General features: G+C 42.9%; 1 protein-coding gene across 2 annotated transcripts in view; it reads left to right on the forward strand.

Moving 5' to 3' along the window:
* Nucleotides 1-7,354: 7,354 nt before the first annotated feature.
* The window catches only part of DOCK5 (dedicator of cytokinesis 5), a 182,342-nt gene continuing 166,412 nt past the window's right edge, over nt 7,355-23,284 (forward strand). The window contains exon 1 of one of the 2 annotated variants that reach the window (XM_073232694.1): nt 7,355-8,072. Coding sequence is in view for 1 of the 2 variants with exons in the window: in XM_073232692.1 (XP_073088793.1) it covers nt 8,030-8,072 (43 nt within the window). In the remaining variant the exon portion in view is untranslated. The remainder of the gene's footprint in view (nt 8,073-23,284) is intronic. The other variant, XM_073232692.1, reaches the window with a different exon arrangement.

Consider the following 23,284-nt stretch of genomic DNA (forward strand, 5'->3'; position numbering starts at 1 on the left):
AGTTTTTTAAAAATTCTTGACTAGATTCACAACAGGTCATTTTATCAACATGCTTCTACTTACAATGACTTTCAGAATATTAAACTATATGACCACTTGAATTTTCCTGTTGTTCGCATTCTAGGTAAACAAGAGTTTCCTGTATTCCGACAATACACCATTCCAATTAATTCTAACATTTGTACCCAGACAATGAATTTCAACCACAGTTTTACAAAGCCTGAAGTCAAAGGAGGCTTTTTTTTTGCAAATTACCCTAGAAATGAAAACCCAACTCCCAGGATCAGCGCTTGCCTGGCACTTGAAGTGTGGGCCAAGCCCAAAGTTCACAAGGACAGACATTAACAGTCATATCTTTTCTAAACGGAGTTGGCCAAAGAACGTAAGTGAGTTTATTTCTCCTCCTAGGCGGCTTTTTTTATATGACTCGTTCTGAGAAACAAACCCCGAGGCATAATTTTATGGAAGGGAAGGGCTTGTTTAAATAGGAGCCTCATGCCACAGTAACATGACTAAGAAAGTATGTAACTAAGGAGCCCAGGGCGCTGTCCTCATCTGGCTGAGCCAGGTGATTGCCACCAAGTATGTAAAGATACCTTGCTATCAGAAGTGAGTTCAGGAATATTGCTCAAAGATGGTGTAAAACAATCTTGGGATCAAGCCATGCCTTGAGATCGAAGACTATACAAAAAAAATTACTGTAATATCATTGACTACATTTCAACATTAAAGATTTATTGTTAAGCTATTGTGAATGGGCTTGGCAATTACACATTTGCTTGATTCAAAGAACTTTGAAAATTCTCAAATTTAAACTCTTTAATGAGTTTATGCCAATGAACAGTCCCTAAAACTTTCTGTCACTCTCATTGTGATAATAACAATTCTATTCTATACTAAATGTAGTTCTCCCAAGAGGATAAAATGATTGACATTCAAAAACATTCTGAGGTCAAGGACCAGTTACAGACAGCAAATAGGTATCTTCATTTCAATGAGCTGGGGAACATGAAAGCATTTATAACTATCACCTAACTATATATCTGGAGGAAATGAAAACAGGATATGGAAGAGAAATCTGTTCTTTCATGACTTGGACACAAACTGAGTGTCTGTCCATAGATGAATGGATAAAGAAAATGTGTTATATGTGCTCACATACACACACATACATAGTGGAATATTATTCAGCCATGAGAAAAAAGGAAATCTTGTCATTTGCAATAACATGGGTGGACATTGAAGGCATCATGTTAAGTGAGCTAAGTCAGATACAGGACTGTATACTGCATGATCTCAATTATGTGTACAATCTAAGAAAAGCTGAAGTCATATCCACAAAGTACAATGGTGGTTACCAGGAGCTAGGGAAGTGAGGGAAATGAGGTGTTGGTCAAAGGGTTCAAACTCTCAGTTATCAGATGAATACATTCTGGAAATCTGATGAATTGCATGGGGACCGTAGTTAACAACTGTATTACATACTTGAAAGTTGCTTAGAATAAATTTTAAGTGTTCTAACCAAACAAACAAAAAATGGCAATCATGTGAAGTGACAGAAATGCTAACTAAGCTTATTGTGGCAATCATTCCACAATACATATATGTATCAAGTCATCACCTTAGACACCTTAAAAAAAAGATTTTATTACCTATTTGGTGCTGGTTCTACAGTTTCAATACTCTCACTTCCCTGCCCAGACCCAGTCTGACCATTTTCTTTTCTGCTCGGACCCTTGCCAGGTGGTCTTAACAAACCTTATCACAGAGGTTGTCTGAGCTCCTTCCAGCTCAGTGATCACACCAACACCTGTTGTTACTTCTGCTAGGATGCTCATGATAATGCTTTTCTCCACTCTTTTTTCCAACTTTTTTGAGATACAATTAACATATAACATTGTATAAGTTTAGGTATATTGCATGGATTTGATACACTTAATATTGCAAAATAGTTACCACATTAGTTACAGTGAACACCTTCAGGGATAACAATTACCACATGCTTTTCTACATAGCCCAGGTGAGATCACTTCAGATCTACTCTCAGCAATTTTCAAATATATAATACAGCATTGTTAACCGTAGTCACACGTGGGCCACTAGATCCTCAGAACTTACCTTCTCACTGCAATGTTATGCCCTTTGACTAACATCTCGTTCCCCCCACACATCCACCAGACGCGGGTGACCAGCATTCTACTCTCTGTTGCTATGAGTTCAGTTTTTTTTTTTGATTCCACATGTAAGAATCTGTGAGTTTGGCTTTTTTTTTTTAAGATTCCACATATAAGTGAGATGATACGTTATTTGTCTTCTTTTGTCTAATTTATCTCACTTAGCATAATACCATCCAGGTCCAACCAGGCAGCCGTAAATGGCAAGATTTCCCTTCTTTCTCATGGCTGAGTAATACTCCATTGTCTGTATGCACCACATCTTCTTTATTTCTTCATCCACTGATGGCAACTTAGGTTGTTTCCACATCCTGGCTATTCCACAGCAGTGCACACACCTCCCTCCTCTCTTTAGAAGTCTACTTATTCAGTGGAAACCGAAGTAGTGGCTTGTGTACCCACTGTCTTACAGAGTTTTAGTTATATTCTTTATTTATAATTCCTATCATTCAGAATAGAGTTTGGAGGGGCCAGGCTAGTAGGCAATTCCCTAAAACAGACACCTAACTGTTCTCAGGAGTGCCCCATCTTCTGACTTCAAAGGCAATTTCTACTACTTAGAATCCTCCTCTGACAATTTCTCTTTCAGGAGCTTTTCCCAAACCCTTATGCAACAGACTTCTGGTGGGAAAGCACCACACCTACCACACCAGTGCCTCCCTCATTTCCCTGCCCCTCACCTGGAGGCCCCCCAGCCTTCCCACCGCCGCAAAAGGGAGCAGTCATAGCTTAGAGCAGGGGTTGGCAAACTATGGTCCTCAGGACACATCTAGCACAGGCCACAAGTTATGAATGTTTTCTACATTTTCAAATAATTGAAAAAAAATCGAAAGAAGAAGAATATTTCATGACATATGAAAACTCTGTGCAATTCAAATGTCATGTCTACAAATTTTATTGGAACACAGCCACACTGATTCGTTTACGTATTATCTACAGCCCCTTTCCTACCATAACTGCAGAGTTCAGGGCTGGCAGCAGAGACCATATGGCTTGCCGAGTCCAAAATACATACCTGGGCACCTCACAGTGAAAGCTCGCTGACCCCTAGTTTAGAGCATGGACCCTGTAGCCAGTCTGCCCAGGGTTCGAATTTAGTTCTGCCACTATGTGGGGCAGTAAGTTCACATGTTCTGGGCCCCAATTTCTACCCTCTGTAAGGTGGAAGCGGATGACAATAGCTCTATGTACCTCACTAACAGGTTGTGTGGAGATGAAGTTGATGTAGAATAGTAACAGGCGCAGGCCATAACTGCTCATTATTGTTGTTATACTACAGCTGGGGACCATAGAAAATCTGTCTGGTATTAAATAAAAATTCTGGACCAAGTGTTTATTTCTTAACTAACCACAAAGTCATAGGAAGAAAAATCTGCTGAATATGAAGTCATCTAAACATTATAGTCAGTGTCCCTGTTACCAAGGGGCTGTGGAATGAGACTCCTGTCCCAAACAAAGGTTAGATTCAGGCATCTATCTGACTTCTTGCTTTTCTACATAGTCCAAGAATATCGGCAACCAAGGAGTTGTCTTCTGTTTATTTTGTTTTGAAGGTTGAATAAAATTTCCCATTTTTTTCATGTTCCTCTGTAGTCCTTTTCCAAGTAAATATATACTTTAAAATAGTATAATCATTTTATGGCATATACAGTTTAATTTCTTTTATTTAAGCTTACATCATAATGTTTCCACACTGCTTAGTTTTGTCTCTTAAAGAGTGTTATGAAGATAAGTTTTCAATATATAATAGAAATTTTTCAAGATATACATGTATGTTTTTTAGACCAAATAGTTTCCAACCCTTCTAAACTGAATATCCATCCAGTTTTCATCAAATGGCTCTGAATTGCTCACATCATCAACTTCTCCCCACAGTGATCTGGGAACACATTTAGATATTTGTCGCAAAGAGCATTCTACAAACAAAACAAAAGCTTTGTGCTGTGTTCACGAAAAGGGTGGAAGTGCTAACCATGCATAAACCTCACAGTCCTGGGATGAGGATATGAATAGCATGAGAGAACTGAGCATCGTCAACCATTCTTCAGAGAAACTGGACCTCCAAAGGCATGAGACAGAGTTAGGGACAGACCCAAAGAGGCTGCAAGCATGTCATTTGCAGGGGCAGAGAATCCATAGTGATGGGAGTTCACAGGGTATGTGAAAAAAGGCTTCTAGGGCTGTAGAGACCAGTCCTTTGGCCAGGTTAGCTCACAGGTCCCAGTTACAATGTATCACCCTGCTCACTTACCTAGATACACCGTCCCAAAGCATTTGCCCTTAGAAGATTGTAAAGTGGGGCTGAGAGCCAATTACACCCCCTCCTCACCATTTATTGGAAGTTCTAGTACTACTACTCTCACTCACAGGGAGGATCAAAGACCGGGCTTTCATCATTTGGGGAAAAAAAAAGACACTCTTCAACAGAATCTATAGCTTCCTACAGAGAAGCAATTAAGTCAGCCAGATTGGGTGAAATAAAGCCGTAATTAGCGCAGGAAGCCACACCCTTGTCAGTTGTCTTCACAGCCACCTTTTCTCTTAGGCACTCTAAGGGACAGTCACAATACTCAAGTCACACTGGCCCCCAAAGTCATTTATCTCTATTTTTTTCTCTTAAGGCGCCTTTACGCAGAGCGTGCCTGTGCGTGCCCAAGTGTTTGTATTTGTGCGGGTTTTGGAGTATGAATATATCTGGCTGTGGAATATGCTTCTTCTGAAAAGATAAAAGAGGAAAAGAAAAGGTTGTTTTTGCAAATCATGCTGTTATCCCACCTACCCATCTAGTTGACTCTTTAATTTTAAGCTTCATTTTAATAAGAGACTTTGAATAGCTCTGCTTTTATGATTTAAATGGACTTCCATATTGGGATTTAACCATCTGATATAACAAAGTGGGTGGACTTCAGTCTTCAAAGGAAAAAGAATAAACATATTGAAAGCTGTAACTAAAATTTTCCGTTTTCCTGCAACCCTCTTGATGGAATTATTGTCAAACTTGAAATATCCAGTGCCCAAATTCAGACCTCAAGTTTTGCAAAAAGCCTTCAATGTAATGGGTGGGGCGTGGGGGTGGGGGTGGTGCTGAGGCAGCTGAAATCATTTTGGTAGAAATCCAGTTTCACTGCCTGAGCAGTAACTCTGCTGTGGATCAAATGTAAAATACACCAGTGGTTAGAAGAACACGGGTCACCCAATTTCCTTGAAAACAGATGACTGAAGTGACGTTTTTGAAGCCCATGCTCCATAATGCAAAATGCTTCAGCTCCTAATGGTCCTCATTAGGAAGGTGTGAGGATGTGAGTCCAAAAGCAATACCAAAGGGAAACTCCAATATAGGACAGTTTGGGTACAAAAGGTGAAGATCATTGAGAAAATGGCAACTCTGTTTACAGAGTTGCTGAAGTCCCAAACCTTAGAGTCATCCTTGACTCATCGTCTATCTCACACCATCAGGCAAGATTTAAGATGTCTTAGCTTGATTATATACAGTAAGACTCTTTTTAGAAAAAAAATATATATATATATATATTTTTCAACTTTCCAAAAACATATGCTGATGAAAGTTCCTTGAGGGGCCCAGAAGTCTCGCAACAAATTCCCGATTGCCCACGCTGCCCTCCAGTTGGTAAAACCTTCAGTATACCAAGGTCGCAGCCCCTTGGCTGCCTCCCTCTCTACCATCCTGGACTCCATGACCTTACCTTCTGGCCTGAACTACTGAAACAGCCTTCCATCTGGCTGATTCTCCTATGTCTCCCCATGTGCCTACAGTCTATCCATCTCACGGCAGGCAAATCTGATTATGTCCTAGGTTGGTTCAAAATCCTTCAAACTTCTTTTCTTGTAGTATATAGAGAGTCTTTGCCCTTCGTGGTCTTGCTTTATGGGGCCACCCTGTGTCTCTCATAGTTTCCTCCCATAATTCTGCCCCATCTCATCTCGCATTCCCCAGGATTCCTTGCTGATTTCGGAACCTGCTTTTTTATTTGTGTTTCTGATGTCCAGAATACTCTCCCCTGGAATGCTCACTTCCTTCAGGTCTGTACTTCAATGCCACCTTATCAGAGATGCCTTTCCAGACTCTCAACAGCAGGAGCCCCCCAATACCCTCCTTTGCTTTCTTTGGCGTTTTGTCTGCAAGTTTAGACTCATTTGCCCAGATTTATTTATTACCTTACTCTCCTCTTCTACACTCTAAGCTCTTGGAGAATAGGGATTTTACTTAATTCACTAGTGTGTGCCCTTTTTCTTAGAATAATGCCTGATATCTAATAGGCACTTAATAAATATTTCTGGAAAGAAGAAATCACCAACCTGGGAAGTTCAGCTAGTGATGATGTCATTAGCAGAGTAAGAGAAATTATTTTCGGGGAGATGGTAGAATTCCTTCTGGATGTCTAACGTGCCGCGTTTTAAATTCTCATCACACTCTGTGCGTAGCTACCTATCTGTTGATGGAGAAGAAAGTAAGCCCTAGGACCCACCTTGAACAGGATTTTTTGTGTTGTTTTGTAAATTTCAGTTCTGGCTTCCAAAAATTACCTAAGTTAAAACGCATAAACTCTTCAATCACGTTTTCCTCTATTTTACACTGTTTGTGGTATCTTCCTTTCCTTTTATGTTCCAAACAGGTAAGAAAATCTTCCTACACTGCAAGGACAAAATTTCTTTCAAGAGACCTTTTCTCGGATGGTGAATAAACGTCAGCTGGTCATTGACGCTGAGATTTTACTTCCAGGTGTGAGGTAGCAGGGCGGCCGCAGGGCTCAAGTGCCTCAGATCCAGCATTCATTCTTGAGGTCTCTCCAGGAGGAAGTGAATTCCAGGAGAGTTTCAGCCTCGGGCAGCTCAGAGGAGAAGTTCTTGCGTTGGCTGTTTGTCAAAACAGTAGTCAGTGAACCAGAAAACACTTGGATGTATGTGCCCGGTCCCCTTCCCCGGCTGGTCTGTTGGAAAAGGGAGGTCTACCCCTCTTGGGCTTGAGGGTCTGAATTTCTTCCGCTGTGGAGGAGATCGGGTGTTTGGGGGTACAGGATTTGCAAGTTAGTTATCCTTAAATAATTTTTTCGCACCGAGGCGCCCCTGGGAAACGATCTAACTCTCCTGAGGAGCCCGTCTCCCTTGCATCGGTCCTTATTTACTGGAAGGCAAATGTTCCAGCTTTGAAGGCTGCAAACGGCGGCCGCGGGAGGTCATGTCTGCCCCGGGGCCCGGCTTCCGGCTCTCCTGTTGTCAATTAAGCTCCAGGGGGTGAACGCAGCAGTTAACTGCTCCTTCATTCAGCAAATATTTACTGAGCGCCCGCGGAGCGCCGGGCGCTGGGGTACAGGGGCCGGGCAGCAGCTCGCACGCCCCGCAGTGGCGCGCGGGCCCCGACGCGGGGAGCAGAGAGCCGCTCTCCGGCCGCGGCGCGCCCTCCGCAGCCCCGCGACGGGCCCGCCCCGCGGGACCCCACCTCCAGGGCTCGGGGGAGGGGTGGGGAAGGGAGAGGGAGACCCCAGCCGGTCCGCGCCGGGCGGCTGCTCCCGGGAGCGCGATCCCCGAGCGGGCGGGGCGGCCGAGCGCCCGCGGGTCCCGGGGCGGAGGCGGCCCGGGCGGGCGGAGGGCGCGGCCGGCGGGAGGGGCCGGGGCGGCGCCGGGAGGGGCGCCCTCGCGGGGCCGCCCGGCCCAGCAGGTGACCGCGGGCCGGGGCCGCCGCGGGAGCCGCAGCGAGTCCGGGCGGCGCGGCGGGGAGACGCTCGCGAGGCGGCCGAGTCGGCGGAACATGGCGGGGGCGCCCGGGGCGCGCGGGAGCGAGGCGCGGCGGCGGCCGGCACCCCAGGAGCTGTAGCCGCCGCGGGCAGGCCGCCGCCATGGCCCGCTGGATCCCCACCAAGCGGCGGAAGTACGGGGTCGGTGAGTGCTGGGCGCGAAGTCGGGCTGCGGGCGCGGGCGGCTCGGCTGCTGCCCTCGCGGCGCAGGGGGGGCCGGCCGGGGCGGCGGGGTCCCCTCCGTGTGCGGGGACCCCGAGGGGCCGAGATCCCGCTCCCGAGGGCAGGCTCCAGGCTTCGCCGCCTGGACACGTCGGGAGCGAGGGGCGCCGGGCGGTTACCCATTTGGGGCGCCGGCGCGGGTGCCCCCCGCCCTCCCCCCCGCATCCGCGCGGCTTCCTCCAGCAGCTTGGACCCCCCCACCCCGAGTGGGCAGAGGGCGAGGTCCGCTCGCCCTCCCGAGCTTCCTGCCTTCCCTCCCCTCGGGGTCTCCCCGAAGCCTCAAAGTGGGGAGGGGGCGTAGAAAGCCGCCGCCTCCCCCCTCCCGGGGCGAGGATCCTGGGAACAGTTGTGAACCGAACGGGAACTCGGGTTGTTGCGTGGACAGGCCCCTGGGGCTGCTCGCGCGGATCCCGTCCCCGGGCCAGGGGGTGTGTGGAGCGCCTGGGGCTGCCTGCGAACCGCGGGGCGAGACCAGGACATTTTACTAAGAAAGCTGGGCGGCGGGACCCGTGCAGGGGTCGGTGCTGGAGGGATTGCTGACCTTGGTTTGTGCGCGGTTTTGACCCGGTTGAGAACTATGGCCCTTATACCTTATCGGGAAGTGAGGCTGCTGAGGTCTCTTGAACGACTGCCCTTAGCGGGGCCACTGGAGGGGCGGTCAGACTTCGGAGCGATTCCCTGGGATCAGCACACTTACGTGTGTTGGGGATTTTATCACTTCCTCTATGTTCATTCATCTGGCCCGGTGTGACTTAATCTTTTACTTCGCTGCCTTCCCTGCCCCCCATTTCCTCACCTCGCGGGTTCCTAGGGAGCGGCCTCTGAACCTAATCTTCCTTTTCTGATATTAGATTGTAATCCTTATGTGTGTGTGTGTGTGTAGAATGTAGAATTCCTTATTTTTCCTCTGTTCTAAATCCTTGTGTGTGTGTGTGTGTGTGTGTGTGTGTGTAGAATTCCTTATTTTTCCTCGGTTCCAAAAACTTTTTTCCCTTAAATTTCCTGTAGACTCCTGGCCCTCTCCTGTGGCCACAGCTCACAAGTGGGTAGGTAGGTGTTTGTCTTGCCCAGACCACCCCAGTCGTGATTTAGTCTGGAGTCTTCAGACTTCACGGTGCCAGTTAGTAAGTCAGTCTGTAGTTAAGGAAGGAAGTGCTCTAAAATAGATGGAATCAATTTCTTTATTTTTGAGTACTCTCAAGTACCAACTACTAAATTAAAGTGTATTTAGCATTGTCTGATCATTAATTGCTACTTACAAAAAAGTTGTCAGTTCTAATTTTAACAGCTGAAAAGCTGTTTCCACAACTATTACGACTTTGACGTAGTTGATGCAAACATACCCCAAAAAGGTGGTTTTATTGCGGTAGTCATAAGAGCAAGTGTGATGTGTTCCCTTGTTTATTTATTTATTTTCCTGCTCTGGAGTCAGGTTACCATGTTAGTTATCATCAGTTAAGAAAAATATTTGGATTGCATTTCCAGGGCATAGCTGCTAACAAAGCATTTCCAGGGCATAAGTGGTAGCTAAATTATGCCAGGGTATAATTTGGGACAGTTATTTAACTAGATACAATGGATTCTGATTACTCTAGTTGTGACAAAAGGACCCACTGTCGGGACAGATTAGCTGAGAAGATAAATCTCCATTGTTTATTCCTAAAACACATTGTTGTTCCTAACACCTCCCTGTGTGGAAGCCTTCTTGGGCCTAAGGAGTAAAGTCTAAACTGGGTCCAATATTCAAGGTTCTGCTAATCTGGTTCAACCTGGCTTCACCGGCTTTATCTCTCACGGCTTCTTTCATTAGCCCTCGGTGCAGACACTGGGCTTCTCTGTTCTCGGGCAGTACTCACACGAGAGGCTCTCCTTTGGGACTTTGCTCCCTTGTGTTTGGCCCCTGCCTGGAGTGCCCTCCCACCTCTGTATCCCACAGTCCAGTTTTAACCTCAGAGCTCTAATCTGTTCCCACTGCCTTTTGCAGACGCAGAATTCACCAGACCTTCCTGAACCTTCACACGCCTCCTCCTCACAATTCCTACGTTGTGTCACACCTTCATTTGTTACTTACCGTCTTATCCTTGGGTTCAATGAATCTGAAGGCTATGGTTTTGAATTCCTGTCACTCAAGAGGTATGCCAGGTATAGAGCACGTAGTCAGTAAAGTCTCGTGCTTGGTGTTGGAGTGACATTTTAAAGCACTAACCTGATTGCTGTGATGATTTAATACAGTTTTTCTTTTCTATTAGGTTTTAGCATCTCATTCATTCAATAGGAGTTTAATTTTGTTCAGTTAGATGGGCAAAGCAAGTCTTTCATCTTTTCAAGTAAAAGAGTGAGATATGCTGTTGAGAAAACAAGGCAGCACAGAATGGACAGATTCCTTTGAGTATAATTGGGAAAATTGGCTTGGTGGGCCTTTTTGGGCTGGTTATATCCCTCCTGGGTATCTGCTGGTTAGATTGCGTTTCTGGGGGAAGGAAACCAAATCATAACTGTTTTGAAGCATTTTAAGGACTTACAGTTACTCTGTGTGAAGGTTGTGCTCGGATCTCAATTTGAATTTTTGTTCAGTGAAGCTGACAGTCTCTACTGTCTAATTTTATAAAGGTGCCACCACTGGCTGTCCCTGACATAACCTGGGTTTTTCTAGGGAGGCTGAAATGCAATCTGTCTGGGCTTTCCTTCATTCATAAACATAGCATTGTTGGCTCAGACGACACATTAGGTGGACCTCAATGGCCTGCATGTATTACGTGTATTATCCAGTGAGAGGATCAGTAAACGTGCTTCTTTATTAAACTTCCCGTCCATTCCTTCCCCAGTGGGAAGTGCTTAGTCTGTGCTTAGGAACAAGAGCTCTTCCCCACAGTCATGGAAAACTCTTGTCTTCCTTCCTTTTTCTGTCTTTTCTTTTTTCTTCCTTTCTCTATTCCTTTACTTTTTCTGTTTGAGGATAAGAGAGTATAGACAGTTACTTAGATTTTAAGCAAACATTAATGATAAGTATCCAGATTACTCATCTAATTATTGAAACGTTTATTTTTAAGTCTGCTCCCAAACAAACAATTTATGTCAAGAACAAACCCAGATGATGTTGATGACGGATTCTTTGCAAGATCATTCATTGTTGTTTGTTGGGATTTGTGATTTATGTTTTTATAATATGATATGAGGTAGTTTGGGGGAATACTTGCTTTCACTGTTAGCTCTTAATAGGTTTGTTCTGCTGGGTCCAATTAATCTCAAAGCACTTAACTTGTTGCAGTAGATTGTTGTCATATGCCGATGTAAAAATTGAAACCAGACACTTGTGGCTCTTTGTTAATGCACCTGGGTTACCGTGGTTGCCGGTGCAGGTCTTCCTTCCCAAGGGCACCCTGTTCCATGGACTCTAGCTGGCAAGGTGGACCTGGGAAGGGTCTCAGAGACTTACTTGGGCAGTTTCCTTTCGAAGAGAGGAACTTGGGATCTAAAGAGGTCAAGCAAATTGTTTAACACCAGTTCTTAGTTTTTTTGGTTGAATGAACCCCTTTGGCCATCTGGTGAAGCTGATGGACCCTGTCTCAGAGTAATGTGTTTAAGAGCGTTCAGTCTAATATGAAGGCTTGAGAATAAAACCAGTGGTATTGAAGTACAGCTGTCAAGATATTTTTCAAAATTTGTGATACTGTAATGTATGTGCTTCTTTATTAATGCATTAAATACCAAGATTTGGTGGCAGGTCTGGTAGCTATCGTACATTTGAATTAGTGATGAGCATATATGATCTTTCAAGATAATCAGCAGTACTGTAGTATGATACGAAAATACTCGTGATTTCAATTGGTGGCAATATCACAAGTACTAGTGTAGCTGCGGTTTATTGCCTACGGCCATAATTGAAGTAAATGCTAAGTGTCAGAAAATAGGCATGTAATTTTTTTTTTTTTTTTACCTTTTCAAGTCCATGGATCCTGTGATTTTGAACACAGATTAAGAATTCTTGGCTGAAGATCACACAGTTAATTAGTTAAAGGAATAAGATAAGCAACAGCAGTAACACATTGATCATCTCTTTATGAGATACCGTGGTAGATGATACGCAACTGTAATGAATTGAAGTCTTTGCCTTAATGGGTTCATGTTCTAATAATATGGAAGCCAAGAATAAAAGGAATAAAAGGACTAGAGAATTAATGTTTATTAAGGATTTACCTTGTGGCAGACACTGTTCTGAATCCTTTATTTCATTATGTTCCAGGTACCCTGAGGGTCTCGGAGACACTTTAAGGAGGGGGGGGTGGGTCTATGAGATCAAAACCTTTTTGGCAGTAATATTAAGATATTATTGGCCTGCTTTCCTGCTGATCTCTCATGAGGATACAGTACAGTCTCCCAAAGGCTGCGTGAAGTGTGGTATCCCAGCAGATTGAATGCTGAAGCAGATGGGAGAATCCAACTGGCTTTTGCAAAGCTAGACATTAAAGTGATTTACAAATATGCAAAGCAATGCCACTCCTCTAAATGTTTTTATTTGGAAAAGTAGTTTTATTCATAAACAATATGCATTTTTGCTAACACATACTGGGTTTATTGTGGTTTTTTATGTTAATTAAATAGTTCTAAAAATATCTCTGTTTGAATTTCTACTATGGTAAATAGGGGTAGACATAACCCACATAAACAAAATCTCTTTGGGGTTCTCAATTAAGAGTGTAAAGGGGTTCTGAGACCAAAAGGTTTTAAGGCTGCTGCTTTACATGTCATTTCATTAAATCACTGAGATAATGCTGTAATTCTCACATACTGTCCCCTTTTCCAGGTAGGAAAACTGAGGCTCATTGATGATACATTTTTCATCCACGGCCATATCATCTCCCTCTTAAGCCAAAACCTGACTGTATGTGTTTCCCGAACTTCAGGTGTTCACCCATCACTTGGATGTCTGCCGCGTTCAGGTGCCTGGGTAGGAGCTTTAGGCCTAATGCCATATCCATTTGCCTTCTCTGTTCTCCCTTAATATTTTCTTACGTCGCCTGCCTCTCTTTTTTTAGTTCAAACAGTTATTGAAAAAGAAAATCTTTGGTTCCTACCATTAAAGCAGAGAACCAGCATCACTCACACCATCGAAAGAAGCAAGTCCCAAAGTACAGGCAACAAAAAGGAAACAGCACAAGCACTGGATGCCGGCTGGACGCTGCCGCCTGTCCGGCCTTCCCCCTGTGAAAGCGCCCAGCTGGAACTTTCTCTTTCATGCACTCTAGATTCTTGTTTGTGGTAGTTCCTGTCCTGTGATGTTGCCTTAAACACTGACTTAGCGAAAACTCAGCTATTGCTCTTGGGGGAAATACAAGGTTAAGCTCCTGTGAGCCTCTAGTTATATTTTCATTAACTGATCAATACATAACCTTATTGTATGTGCGTTTCTGTTAAGGTTTCATGATCTTATTTGGTAGACATCAGTTCGCCAACATTCAGCTCAATGCCAACAGCACTGTAAAACTCCAGCCTGAGTGAAGCTTCTTTAATCCATGTAATTTCTCCATATGTGAAATTGCAGTCTTTTTGTGCTTAGGGACACTACGTAGCACTTCAGTACTGTGCTTGGGGCCATTTGAAATGGCAGAATCATGAACAGAAAGCACATAATGAGAAAAACACGGCACTAAATTTAAGGCTGCAAAAAGCACCCTTATATATACAGTGTGAGAACTGAAACAATAAGGCAGAACCTTGTTCTCGCTCAAGTGGGAAGGTTCCCGTCGCATTTGGCCTCTCTGCACGCGCCTGAATGACAGCGAAAGTGCCAGGAGTGTTGATTTTGGGGTTACAGATAAATTTTAGCGAGTCAGAGAACCCCCAAATACAGAATCTGCAGATAGTGAGGATCCACTGTAGTTAGTTAGATAAAAAAAGAAATTAAAATGGAATCACTTTCTTGTATGGCTCAGGTCTCTGTTCAGGTAATCCTCAGAGGTCCTGCTGAGAACCTCAGCCACAGGTGCTGCTGTGTTCGCGCACTCTGCCTGCCCACGCCTCTCCATGTCCGTCTTCTTCCCTCTGTTTTCTTCACGTGATCCATAATTGTATGTATTTATTTGTTTGTTGGTGTTTGCTGTCTGTCTCTCATACTAGAACAGAAAGTCATGAGGATACGAACTGCATCTTCTGCATCTTCATCCCCAGCCCTGGGAACAGCACCTGCAGCACGGGCAGCGCTCAGTAAATAAATGAAGGATAATGAACGCTGAGCCCATCGTTACCTTAATTTGTCCTGTCTACCATGAGAGGGGATTTTCCCCACGCTGCGGACTCCCCGCCCTAGGTGTGCTTCCAATGAGATACACTGAAAGGCAGTAGGACAAGAAGCATTTACAGAGGTAAAACAGATTTGATAAGTCGTTTAAGCAACTGGATGACCAGAGCGGTGGGAGAGGAATTGAAACCCTAAAAGATGTGTTAATGAGATAGCAGAGGGACAGTGGGAATTTGCTGCTGCTTTTTTTTTTTTTTTACCTCCCCATTATCTGTGGAGGGATCATGAAGGAAGAAGGTGCATTGTAGGACTCGCTAAGTGGAAAAAAAAAAGCTCGACCACGGGGGCCAACGGGGTTGGGGAGGGTGTGAGTCACTGGATTGATGCCGTGCTGAGCTGATGATTGTAGAGGAAAGAACATGCGGTGAGGAAGAAACAAAGCTTTTAAATTCATCTGTTACTTGCTATTACCAAAAGAGGTTGAGGTGCTTTACAGTAAGCACATATACCGTATATACCGTATGCAGGGCAATTAAAGAAGAGAAGGTGAGGAGGGTACGGTGATGTGCAGAAGAAACCGTAGAGGACCAGCAAGGGGCCTTGAGGCAGAAGGAGGTGGGTGCTCAGAGTTCTGTTTGTCCACATGCATGGAAGGCTTTCCTGGTGGTCGCCTCTGTCATCCTGTTAGCTGAAACTTAGTTTGTGGTTTCTCATGTGAATTTTAAGAGCAAACCAGTGGGGTTTGGGGGTAAGGATCAAATCTCATTGCTGTGAGTTTTTCCATAAAGGAAAAATTTTCCAACGTCTACTTTTCCCCAGCAATATTCAGTATAATATTATAACTATACATCTGAAATATTTTAGTATTGTCAAAAGAATAAAAAAAGGAGCAGTCACTTCTTTAAAGTGAGTCGTAATAGAGTTTGATCCTTATCTCTGTGGCCCGGGGAACTTGACTAAAGCTAAGTGTGTTCTCCACTACATATTTCAAAGGATGGAAAAATAGTTTTCTCTCTCATCAAATAGGTAAAATGGCCCACAAAAGGTCTGCTGTTTGTGGCATTAAAGATACAATAAAACCTTTGGGTGTCCCTTGGCATTGGTTTGCAAGTAGCCTCCAACATACCTCAGGAATAACGGGTTTTTTGTTTGTTTGTTTATTTAAAGGTATCATTGATATACACTCTTACAAAGGTTTCACATGAAAAACAGTGTGGTTACTACATTCACCCGTATTATCTACAGGGTTTTATTTTTAAGCTTAAAAAAGCGCTGTTGAGATCAGGCTAAAAAATAATCTTGAGACACAGATTTGGTAAATAAGGGAAAGCAGAGGATGCTCGTGTTAATTTTATTTTTCCAAGTGATGTTGAGGCCATGTTCTCTCAGAGCCTGGGCCAGCAGTCGGGGCTCACAAACGATTGTCTGATTCGCTGGCAGTCCTTCCCAAGCGAGAGACAAAAGTGGTCTTTGTCTTTGACAAAGTTCTGTGCCATCGCAAAGCCTGCTATTGTTCAAATGGCTTTATGTGCAAGGATCCACCTTTCTGGGCTTTGCCATTTTCTCTTACGTTTGTACACCCCATTCAATTCTGGGACTGCCCATGTCTGATGAAGTAGCTGGACCCCCTAGATGCCCTCTCGAGGAAGCTGGGGCATGCATTCTTTATCTTTTAAAACAACTCCAGGGAAGAAAATTGCTGCAGAGTTAATTTCCTCTTGAAAATAGCTCTTTGCTGACTCAGCCAAGGTGAGTAAGCGTGCGTCCTGACAGGTATGTTACCTGTGTACCTGGGGCAGGATGCGCTGTGCTTTGTCTGAACTTCCTATGAGTGTGGAGCAGGTGGGCTCTTGCTCCCCAGCCTTTCCTGCCAGACACTGGTTAAAAAAATAAGATTCAGTTATAGAAACCTAACAACTTTGCCTTTTTGTGTATAGAAGCATAAAATATTAAGAGCTAGATTCTATAAGCATCACCTCTTGGCTGACACCTCCAGTTTATTGCAAAGCCATGCCCCAAAGGCATAAAATGACTTAACCAAAATCACACAGCTAGTAGCTAATTTGTGTTTCAACTTGTTGGCTTCTGCTTCCTTTCTCTGAAGAGAGCTAGATGCCTTACCGTCTCCTTAAAGGTCTGATGAGTAAGTTCTCCCCACACAATCCTGGGGTGAAATGCCTGTGTCTTTGTTTTTTTTCTCCAGGTGGAGGTTTTGTTATGAATGAAACCCAGCTATTAAATCATCTCCCTTTTTAAAACTGAGATATAATTGACACACAGCATTATACTGGTTTTAGGTGTACAATGTAATGATTCGACATTTGAATATATTGCAAAATGATCACCACAATAAGTCTAGTTAACATCCGTCACCATACATAGTTACAAATTTTTTTCCCTTGTGATGAGAACTTTTAAGACCTACTCCCTTAGCAACTTTCAAATATGCGATATATTATTAACTATCATCACCAGGCTACGTATAATATCTCCAGGACTTATTTATTTTATAACTAGAAGTTTGTACCTTTTGACTACCTTCCTCTGTTTCACCAACCCCTGCCTCAAGGCAGCCACCAATCTGTGTTTGGCTTTTTTAAAAATATATTACTCATACAAATGAGACTGTACCGTGTGTTTCTCTGTCTGACTTATTTCACTTAGAGTAATAGCCTAAAGGTCTGTCATGTTATTGCAAATGGTGGGATTGCCATCTTTTTAATGGCTGAATAATAGTCCGTTGTGTGTGTGTGTGTTTATACCATGTTTTTTTTTGTCTATTCATTGATGAATGCTTAGATGGTTTCCATTTTTTTGCTGCTGTAAATAATGCTGTAGTGAAACATGGGGTGTATGTATCATTTTGAGTTTGTGTTTTTTCATTTCCTTTGTATAAATACCCACAAGTTGAATTGCTGGTGCTTCTGTTTTTAATTTTTTCAAGGAACCTCCATTCTGTTTCCATCATGGCTGCACCAATGTACCTTTGCACGAACGGTGTACAAGAATTCTATTTTCTCACGTCCTTGCCAACACTTGCTATTTCTTGTCTTTTGATATGAGCCATTCTAATGCGTAGGGGATATCTCTCTGTCGTTGTCATTTGTAGTTGCCTGATTAGTGATGCTAAGCATCTATTCATGTGTCTGTTGGCCATCTGTGTGTTTTCTTTGAATCAATGTCTGTTCAGATCGTATGCTCATTATTTAACCAGATTGTACTTTTGCTATTGAGTTGTGTGAGTCCCTTTACATATTCTGGATATTAACCCTTTATCAGATGTATGGTGTGCAAATATTTGATCCTATTTGGTAGGTTGCATTTTCATTTTGTTGATGGCTTTCTTTGCCGTTAGCCTTCCTTTTTTTAAGAGTTCTAGGAAGGAAGTGTGTTTTGCAGGTCTGAGCCTGCAAAGTGGAAGTCATGCTGTGGGTTTCATGGTGGTCGTGTTTCAGGCCTGCTGGCGGGCCTAGTGGTCACTGGTCCTCAGCACTACGACCTTGACATGATTGTTAGTCAAAGAATTAATAAGTAGCATGATGTTCTCACACCGTTACAGGCATGTTTGGCGGTGGATGTTGTCTTTCTGTCTGGCTCCGGGGGAGGGGGAGGCTCCAGCTACACTTTGAGCTCCTTCAGAACGGGAGGGAACAGCAGGTGCCCTTGCCCTTGACTGTGTGAAGCAGAGAAGGCCTGCCCCTTAAATCATGACAGTGTGATTCATTTTAGTTTCCAGCTCACAGGATTCTGAGGCAGTTTCTGTAAATCTACTTGGTTGTATATATTTTCTCAATGGGTGGATATAAGAAGCATACTTATATATTTATTGTTTATAAAAAAGGGATCCTAAGGCTCAAAAACATTGGGAACTTGGGTATATTTGAAATTCTGGTGTCGTGTGTCTTATAGAATTACTGTGCATGCAATAATGAACACATTGTGGGCTGAAAAGTCCCATTAAAATTGGGACAACCCACCAAGTATTGATTAATAGAAGAAATGCACATACTCTTTGACTTAGCATTGCATTTCTATAAGTTTTCCCTGCAGATACACTAACACATGTAGGGAATGATATATGGATAAGATTTTTTAATACAACATTATTTATAGCAAAAACATGAAAACAATCTGAATATACATCAGTTGGGGATGGGTTTAGTAATTTATGACACATGCATACAGTGGAATACAATATAGCTATTAAAAAGAACAGGGTCAGTGACAGACAGTGTCTGCTAAAGATGACAGTGGTATGAGGTTAAAGGATGATCTCTTTCAAAAATGGTGCTGGGTCTGTTGGCTTTCTATATTGAAAAAAATGTATTGGACCCCTACTTAGTGCCATCTAAAAAATTGATTCCAAATGCCTGAAAGGTAGAACAGTGAAAGTGCTTTCTTTTAGAAGAAAGCATAAGAAGACCTTGGAGTAGTCAGAGATTTCCTAAAGGGACAGGAAAACCACTAACTTTAAAAGAAAAAGAAATTTAATGCGTTGCATTAAATTAAGAACTTCTAGTCATTGGCACCCTTCAGAGATTAACAAGACAACCCACAGAGTGGAGTAGATATTCCCAGTACATGTATCTGACAGTAGATCATTACAAATATGTAAAGAATTGCAAGTCATTAAGAGAACATAATAACCCAGTAGAAAAATGAGCAAAAGATTTGAATAGACACGTCACAAAAAAATGATACCCGAATGTCCAGGAACTGTTTGGAAGGGTACACGTATCTTTTGTCACCATGGATGCAAACACAATGCCGGACAATTACAAAACCACCAAGAGGGCTCCACTGAGACAAACCTAACGGAAACTCCAGGCGAGGATGTGTGGCGATAGGAAGTTTCTTGCACCAGTGGGAGTGTAAATTGGTCCAACCACTTTGGAAAACTGTTCATCAGTTCCTCGTAAAGTTAGACGTACACCTGCCCTGTGACTCAGCGGTTCCACTCTTAGGGAAATGAAAATTTTTCACAAAAAAGACTTGTGCAGAATGTTCATAGTACACTTCTCAGAATAGCCCCAACTTGGAAACCACACACGTGCCCATCAGCTGTTGAAAAGATGTAGGGGCGTCCTCACACAATGGAGCAGGGCTGTGAGAATGACTGACTGACAAGTATGCACAAAAATATGGAAAGTCTCACCAACATAAGGCTACAAATGAAGGCAAACACCAAAGAGTATGTACTGTGTTACTCAATTTCTATAAATACCAGTACAGGCAAAATGAATCTGTTTTTACAAGTCGGGTTAATGGTTACCCTAGAGGTCTGTGGGGTAAAGGGTGGGAAATGTGTGCTGGAAAGAAGGACAAGGGGCCATTTAGCTTATTGGCAATATTTATTTATTTCTTAATCTGGGTACTGATTAGGTGGGTGCCCTTGGTTTATGAAAATGTAGTGAAATGTGCAAGTATGATGTGCATTTTCTCTATGTATATTAAGCTTAAATAAAAACTAGAAAGAAAAAGAATAAGACAGTTCTATATACATTGATATGGGCTATTTCCAAGATATATTTGAGTAACAGGGCAAAATGCAAAACAGTGTACATAATAGTATTAATTTCATTCATCCAACAAATATTTATGTCATCCCCACGGTGTCAGGCACTATTCCAGGCACGGTATAATAGACAAAGGAGAGCGCATGTTTGTGTGTAATTACAAATGCTAGGCTAGGGCTGCAGTGTGTGTAAGAAATTTGTTTCTTGGAGGGAATGGTGGACTGGATGTCAGAAATAGAGAGTTTGTATTGCAGGCTTTTGCCCCTTTTAAACTTTGTGCACTGTGAAAGGATTACTAATTCAAACAAACAAATTGAACTTGACAGTCCTATTATTATTAGTGAAATTTGTGACCTAACGCAGCAGCTGTTGTCACCTCTGCTTCAGAGATATAGCAACTGAAACCGGCAATTCTGGTGGTTTGCCCCAGATCACACAGGATGTCTTGGCTGGGTTTAGCAAGTAAGTCTTTGACCCTCTCTCAAACTGTCTTACATAGTCTAGCAAAAAAAGAATCTAACTTTATATGTTTCTGTATGCTGGATGACCATTAATTTAATATACTTTTCTTTCTACCATTCAGTTAATTACTTACGATACACTGTATCTCTTTGTTTATTGTAAAAAACCAATTCCAAGATGTTGCCTCAGTTAAGGGCAAAATGGAATTTTCATGTTAGTGCTCATGTCATCTCTTCATAATCCTAAAATGAAAACCTCATGGAATCACATCTCATTAATTTTAATTTTCTGGTTGTTTTTAGGGTCTAAGTGGCTATTTTATGGTGGCTAAACTATTAGTCTTGAGCTTTGACTCCTCTATCTGTTCAAAGACGATAAAGTAGGATGGCATTGTTTTATTTTAATACGGTTAACGGGCAGTCCTACGGCATACAGAAGACTTGGTCTTGTGTTACGTAAAATAAAGTATTTTGCTAACGAAGCAGAATATTTAATAATTACAGTCTAACAGCCTCACTAATAGGATACGCCTTTTTCTTTAAACAAAAATCATGTTCTGAGTTACTGCAGAAGATGGAGACGCAGGTGTTGATTTGCTTGGTGCCCCGTGGTAAGCTAATATCAGAATCCTGGTCACTGCCTCTAGCCCTGCAGACTGTAGTTACTGCCTTGTGGCTGAGCCATGCTTATAATCAGAACCGTGAAGGTAGGTGCGGGAGCTGTTTGCTGCAGAGTAAAGTTCCGTGGATCAGCTTCTTGTCGCTCAGAATTTTGAAGTCTGAGTCTACTAACTTTTACTACTCTTTGCCTTTGTGAAGTCATCAGCGGCTCTAAGCCAAGGGAGAAGACAGAAGTAAGATTAGCATACTTCCTGGTACAGTGGGCAGTACAGTCATTATCTGAAAGACTGCTAGGGGGGGCCTGCCTGACAGTACACAGCCGGGCCGTCAGGTGCCCTTGTTTGCATAGCAGGGTTGTGTACTAAGTAGTTAATGTTGGTTCGCTCTGAACCTATCCTCAAATGTCCAGGCTAGATTCTAGTAGAGATCCAGTTTTAAAGCCTGTATGGCTGGAAATGGCCTGGTTTTGCAAGAATCTTCATGGAACATGGTCGAGTTCCCAGGGATCTCTGGGAGGTGAGACTTCTTGCTCTCTGCTCCTGTGCGTTTCGGGTAGTACTCACTGGCTCAGAAAACCCTGGGAGCCTAAGAGGTATAAATAGATAATAAATTCACAATTACTAACTGACTAATTAACATGGATGTTTTGAGTCAGGCCAACTGGAATTTGAATCCCTACTCACTGTGACTAACTTAGGACCTGCTTGGTTCCAGGGTCTCATGGCGTGCTTGCAAGTATTCTATAAAATGAGGAATGTATAGAGAACATGCAGAAAGAGCAGGCAGAGCTTTGTAAAGGCTGGTTTCCTTCTTTTTGGCCTGATAGAATGCCACAATATAGATCTTCCTCTAGCTTTATGAACTCACAGACATTTGTGAGCTGTAGCCCTAGGTTAGCATTTCTGGTCCTGCCACACAGATTATCATAGAATCTGAAAATAGGAGTCCATTGAGGACAGGATTCCGAATGAGTGTCTTGTGGGCCTGTACACCTTACTTCCAGAAGACTGACGCCTGCTTGAGTCAAGGAGCTGTCTATGTACAGAATATTCTAGAATCATTTCTCAGAAGCCCCTCACATGCCATGGAAGAGGCTGTTACTCAGTTCATCTTTGGCAGTGTGAGGATTGCCACTCAGACTGGTTTTCAAATTGCTCGATAGCCTCAGGGAGTTCTCTTTGTAAGCTCACATGTTCAGAAATAGCTTGAGTCTGTAAAATTCTTTTCATGTTTGAACTCTGATCTAAGCCAAGAGCCTTGGAAATTTTGAATCTGTGTCTTATATTTTCTTTCCTGAATTAGATATGAGTCTGCCAGCTCAGTTCAGATCTTGACCACATGTCCTATGTTCACTCCATTAAGCAAACTATAATCCCATCACCTTTCTCCTTTGCTGATATTTTGACTTAATGCAGTGATGTAAGGACAAATTTCAGACCAGGAAAACAGCCCCTCACTTGTTGCCCCAAGACTAAATTCTTATGGATCTGATCAGAGTGTGTTTGGAAGGACAGATGGACAAGTGGATTTTTGCTTCCGCTTGTTTCTTTTTGCCTGGTTTGATTTGATTTCTTTTAGATCCCAGGGGGGCAAATTTCCATGTTGGGGAGTCTTTTGCTAACGGTTATAAAACCTCAGGGAAAGTATGGCACTTCCGTGGTCCTGTCTTCCTAAAGCTGCTCCCGTCAAGAAATGACAGATGGAATAAATATAATGATATCTGAAATGAAACATGTGCTCTGTCATCATATGTCTTTATCTTCCTGCATTTATCAGCGACCTTGAGTGACAAGGTTTTATACTTTCGGAAGATGAGAGGGCTTGTTTCCCGAAATAGTCACTCTGCCACGTTCTTTTGTCTGCCTTAGTTTTGAGAATTTTTTTAGTCTTTAACACCGTGTGTTTGGATTAAGCGTCAGGAATTATCCATTTTATAAAGGTCGCTGGTGTTTATATTCTGGGGCATTTAGGGTTTGGAGGGGTGATGGGTGGAGTGGACTCAATACAGAAGCATTGAAACTAGGATTAAGCAGCTGGGGGCTTATGTTTCAAGACACCATCAAGTGACTTGAGCCTCTTTAGCTTAGTTTTTTCATCTGTAAAATAGAGCTAATGTTTTTTACTACCTTCCATATTCTCAGAGTGTGAAGAATTTTTTATTTTTGACTATTTCTGTAAATTAGTTAAGCAGTGCCAGTGAGGCCACATTCATTGACCAAACAATTTCAAGATCCAAAGCTACATGTTGTTGAACTTTCTGCCTAAAGACTTACTCAGGAAGTTTTATTTAGAAAAGCAA

Source organism: Manis javanica, chromosome 3, assembly GCF_040802235.1.
Source record: "Manis javanica isolate MJ-LG chromosome 3, MJ_LKY, whole genome shotgun sequence".
NCBI classification, from domain to species: domain Eukaryota; kingdom Metazoa; phylum Chordata; class Mammalia; order Pholidota; family Manidae; genus Manis; species Manis javanica.